The 5,246-nt window shown below is 52.4% G+C and overlaps 1 protein-coding gene across 1 annotated transcript; it reads left to right on the forward strand.

Annotated features, from left to right (window-relative positions):
• Positions 1-944: 944 nt before the first annotated feature.
• LOC113147635 lies at positions 945-2,187 on the forward strand. Its single transcript, XM_026338786.1, has 2 exons — positions 945-1,152; positions 1,820-2,187. Exons 1-2 carry the CDS (start codon positions 945-947, stop codon positions 2,185-2,187), a joined length of 576 nt encoding a protein of 191 aa, XP_026194571.1.
• Positions 2,188-5,246: the final 3,059 nt, after the last annotated feature.

Raw genomic sequence — 5,246 nt, forward strand, 5'->3', positions numbered from 1 at the left:
CCCAGCACCCTGATACTGTCTCCTGAAGTGCCTGAGCAAGAAGGATATACAATCAAGGCTTGAATTCAGAATGCGTCCACATGGCAACAGAAACATCTGGGTAGACAAGAACAAACTACCTTCGTGATAGCTCGCCCCAGACAGAAAGACATTAGACTAGTATCTAAGGACCCATGGAGGCCTGACAATTGAGTTGAGCTGAAATTCAGGCCATTCCAGGCATTGCTAACGACACCACTACCCATAGACATAGTTAGATAGAGTTAGGTAGCTGAATTCAGGGTTACATGGCTAGAGGAGTAGCCAACCAGGGATAGAACTAGCTGCTCACCTCTGTGAAGGCCTGCAGGTTCCAAGGCTCGCCTTTCCGCTTCGCTGATGTCCATTCCGCCTCCCCCACAATCCACCGGCTTTTGCTCCTCACCATGGACTTGAATCCTAGGCTCTACACCCTAATACGTAAATCGTGTAAGGCCACAGATTTTTTGTGCATTCCAAGCCCTGGAACTTCGAGAATATTGCTGTGGGTAGCAGTACGACGCATCTAGAGCTCCTTAACCCCTTTTGCAGCGGCTGCCGCCCGTGGCTTTGCTGCTGTCTTTGTCCCTCTAGGCGCTGGGACTGTTGCTGACACACGTGCTGCAAGCGCGTGCTGTAGCTAGCGAAACGATTCCCACGAACGCAGCTCCCACTGTGTTGCACCATTAAGGTGCAGCGGAATCCGTTTCCACCACTAGCAGTAGCTGTGGCTGCTAGCTTGCTCTTAAGATTTGCTGCAGCAGCTAGAAAAGGCGCAGCGGGGACGCCGAGGGGGCCGAGGAGTAAGAGCGTTACCGCTGACACTTACATCCTCTGTAATGGGCTTAGAAAATAAAGCACGGCATTGATCAACCTTTTCCTGCAGTATTTATGGAATGCAACTACTACGGGGCTTGCCGACCCACATGCGAGGGGCCCTATTGCAAGACTCAGATCTTAAACCTTGCTCTACTCACAGTGTGGCTATGGGATTGATTCTTTGCGGAGACTTGGGCTGTTTTGCAGCTCTTGAGGGCTCTTGGGTGGGGATTTTGTGGCTTCTTTTCCAACCTACTTGCACTTATGGGCTAAATAAACCGTACACCCAACCCCCAGCACGAAGTCCTACCGAACGTTGACCAGCCATCTGTCATGAGGCTTTTTGGTGTAGGGATATGGAATAACCACCTGCGGATTGAGTAACCATGGTTTCTGCTTTTTAGAGATGTACTTTGCCAGCAAGGCCTGCGAACACGCTGCGCGCCAACAGTTCGCACGCTTAGGCGCAAAGCCCTCACCATAGGCTGCAAACACGGGTGTCACACCACTACCCAAAGGCTCAAGTACTCACCAGGGATCGACCGACTTGGCTTAAGAGGAAAAGTCTGAGCCAGCATGGGGTTTCCCACCCACGCCACCAGCGCGAGGGCTCAGCACAGCACACGCGTCAGCCCCAACCAAGGCTACGCCACTAGCCGCAGCGGCAGGCGGCTCGAGATTCCAAGTGTATTTTTCTTGGCTAGTCGCCTGCTGGCTTTTTGCCTGCTGGGTGCCCTTGCGGCCAGCACCTTTACCCCGCCAGACCCTGTCTTCGCTCAGGCGTCCACCCCAAGTGAGACCCCTATGCCTTAGACCGCATGATGTTGTCCATTTACCCCCTCTGCAACTCTGACGGTGGTCACCACTGCTGCTCGCAAATCTGACGCTGTTTCTTCCCATTTCTCACGGTGCATCTGTCGCGGCAGCTGCTCCTTCGTGTGTGCATACACATGCAGGCTTTTATGCGCAATTCTGTGATCAGCTAACTTTCCTCCCGCGTGGACAGCGTGCTTGGCCCTTGTGGAGCCGGGTACAGCGATTGGCTCCACCATCCAGTCAATTGCAGCTGCCGCAATGCGCGTGCAGCAAGGGCCTCAACGGCAGCAACAACAGCCAGTGCAGCCTCCAGAGAAAGTGCTGCAGAGCTTGGAAGTTTGCTTGGGAGCAGGGTGGGTTGCTGCGTGCGCCCGGGACGTCGTGGGTTCCTTTCATGCGTTGGGATCTGATGCAGAGCTCTTCCTTTTTCAGCTCTGCGACCCACAAGGTAATTACCCTCAAGCTAGCTGGTTTGTAGGAGAGCTGGCTAGCTTACCAGATGCCAAGCCGCGGAGGAGTTTACATCCTTCCTGAGCAAAGCGGCTGCTGGTGCAATATGGATGGCCGACAGTTGCGGGCCTTCAACGTTCAGTCTGTAGTGCAGGGTGAACGGTCTGGAATACAGACTTGTGCGCTTGCCGGTAGGGGAAGTGCTGCTGAAGGAGCCCATTCGCTGCTCCCTTCTTCTGTCCCAATGGGGCCTTGACCGTCCAGGAAATCCCTATCATGACACTTGCAGGTGCCCGTAATTCCAGTCCTTTACCTCTTGCTAAGGGGATAAACGTGGCAGAGGGGAGCTATGCATCTTCTGCCCTAAAGGCGTGCACACCGGTTCAGCAGGAAAATGGGTATGTTGTTGCTTCGGCCTCTGGTGGGGGGCGTGGGAGAAATAAATAGTGTATTTCCGAGCTACAGGTTGTGGTTTGTATGGTGTAGGGCATGGATAGACGCAAGGATGTCCCGGCTACAGGAGTCCTTCAGCTCAATTGCGGTTGTTGGGGCTGTATGCGTTGTTCTGGCGCTATTGGCGCTGGAGTTTGTTGCTCGCCTCTGCTCCCGCAGATCCAGGGGAATGGTGACACCAGGGAGCAATAATATGACTAAATAGCCACACAGATGTGGTACATCCTACCTGGTCCTGCAGGTGTTCAGCTTTCTGTATTCCCATGCCTGTGAGGCGTATACTGCCGCATACTAGTGAACCCATTTGCTACCCATCTAATCAGCCACCAATACAGCTGTACAGCTGTCGCGCATTTCGGGTTGATGAGATTTTATGAAGCCGCTAAGGCTCCTTTTTGAATGGATATAGCGTAATATAGTTCCCTTCGCACCGCCAGCACCACTGTATCCTCGGACTTCCGTCTGTATTTGGTAACCACACAAAAAGAACGCTCTGAGGCTCTTTACATGAAGGTACCACGTCTTAAGTGTGCAGGGCATTGCCTACGGGTTTCTAGACCTTACATAGGGCTTGGGCAGTGTACTCGCTTTTAGTAACTTTCCTGTTCAACGCTTTCGTCCCACGGTTAAAAGTCTGAGACCTGAGAATCTTCCTTCGGCAGCTGATGACTGTGTGCATGCAAGAAACCTTCCCAGCGGGCAAAATGTATTTTCGTACCATGGATGCTCTAGCGGGGTGCTGGACCCTACTGCTAATGACAACTGTAAAATGTACGTTTGCTTCGAGATAAGGTGAGAAGGCCGCCACAACTTATGAGGCGTTTCTGAGTTTCAATGAAATTAGGCTGTTTTTCATTCTAAAACAGATCAGGGTTTTGACTCTTGCTTCTTCATTAAGCCCTTCAATGCCGCCGGAGTGACCCCAGCGATTCAGAAAATGGATGCATCGAGGGCAGCCAGATTCAGGCTACTTTTTCAATCTATTTTAAGCTACAATTCTTTTAGTGTTGCGCTTTAACGTTGCATCGTTTTTCGCGGCATAGAACGGCTGGTATGCTCCACGAGGACCTATGGAGTTCGCATGCCAGGTTGCTGGGTCGTGTAGACCAAGTGAACATTCTTGCGTGTATCGACTAGATATTTGCCTAAAACCCGCAAAGGCCCAATTTATAGGGCCAAAGATACGAGTGAGAGACAGAAATACTCTAGGCTTTAGGAATCAGAGCTTTTCTTCGGATCTAGGTTTGGGCATACACCTGAGAGCGTGTGGTAGGTTCGGGGGTGTGCTTCGATGAAGTGAAGATGCCCCCCGTTGGATTCTCCAAGATATCGGGACAAGTGTGTTAGGGCTTGACGCTTCCGGTTTTAGGCGCACGGTCGAGGCTTACCAGGGTTGGGGGTTTGTGTGGCAGAATTTGGCTGGTGATACTCCAGACAGATCTGGGCGAATGCACCTTTCTGGTCCTTAAGTCTTCAGTAATACCAGTATCTAGCCTCTGATACGCTGATTGCCTGGATTGAAGGCTTAGATTTGGGCCTTATTCCTGGCTTGAGGTTTGTATTTTCTCACAGGACGATGGCTCACACGCCCTTGGCTCTGCAGCGGGCAATTGGGCCTTGACCCCTTCGCCTCCTGCATTGCCATCCAGATCGTCAACAGTAACACCGGCTTTACCACCGGCCATGAGCAGCAAGGCCTCTTACACACTTCCACCTGGCTACCCAATGCCCCACACCCGCGTAGCACCAACCTGCGTTGTGCTGAAGCAGTTAGAGGACGCAAAGGAAGCCAAAGCAGAGCAGCAGAAGGAGCTAGCAGCAGCTGCTGCTGCAGGGGTGCAGCGGGAAACTGAGGGCCACACGAACGCAACAGCGAGAAACGGCCAGGAAGGGGGGGCAAGTTAAACTGCTTACAAACGATGCTGCTGTTGCGGCTTTTGCTGCTGGCTCTCTTGGATCGTGCTACTAATGATTCGGCTACACTTGCCACCACTTTCGCTCTTACTGTTTTCAATGCTAGTGCTGCTCTTGGTGCTGCTGCTTTGCCTGCGTGCGCATCGTCTCAAGACGACTGTGAGACGCTGTCTTTCCTGACTCAGCAAGAAAACGCTGCTGCGGCAGACACGAGCAGCACCCAGCAGCAGCGGCAAACAGCACTTCTAGAGCCTTCGGACTTTATTGATTTGGTACTCGGCCACAGGTCTCTAGCAGAAGAGTTTTGCTATATGAACAGGTTAGCTGCTCCTTCCCCAATCAGAGCGACCGTTATTGAACCAGCGCCTGCTTATGTTGTTAGTGCTCTGCTAAATTGCTCGTCTGTCAGTTCAATTTGGCACTATTCGTCTCTCTGGTAACGCCGCTGAGCTGCTGGAGTAGAGACCTGCGACGGCAGCTAAGTTTTGGGCTTAGAGTCTGGACCTCTATTGTTAACCGCTAGGGCGCATGAATGGTTTCCGGCACGCAGGATTGGTCCCTACAGTTACGAGATAGTGCCGTTTGATCGCGTGAACCGAAAGGACTATCTCACGCTTTCCTCACGGGGAGTGGTACACTATCGCGACGGAAGAGCCCTCGATTTTCTGTCTCTCCAGCAATGGCGTAGAGATCAAGAGCTCTACACGCGACTTGCAAGTGTCAAGTTCTTTAGGAACTACCCCAAATGGCGGATCGTGGCCATGTGGAAGGCCGCT

This window comes from Cyclospora cayetanensis, unplaced genomic scaffold (assembly GCF_002999335.1).
Source record: "Cyclospora cayetanensis isolate NF1_C8 unplaced genomic scaffold, CcayRef3 CcayRef3_contig_30, whole genome shotgun sequence".
Taxonomy (NCBI): Eukaryota; Apicomplexa; class Conoidasida; order Eucoccidiorida; family Eimeriidae; genus Cyclospora; species Cyclospora cayetanensis.

Bases quoted from the DNA above. Each gene is read 5' to 3' on its own strand.
- LOC113147635 (XM_026338786.1), top strand. From the start codon at position 945: ATGCGAGGGGCCCTATTGCAAGACTCAGATCTTAAACCTTGCTCTACT. The intron at 1,153-1,819 runs GTTGACCAGCCA...TTCTGTGATCAG, and splicing joins AGCACGAAGTCCTACCGAAC to CTAACTTTCCTCCCGCGTGG.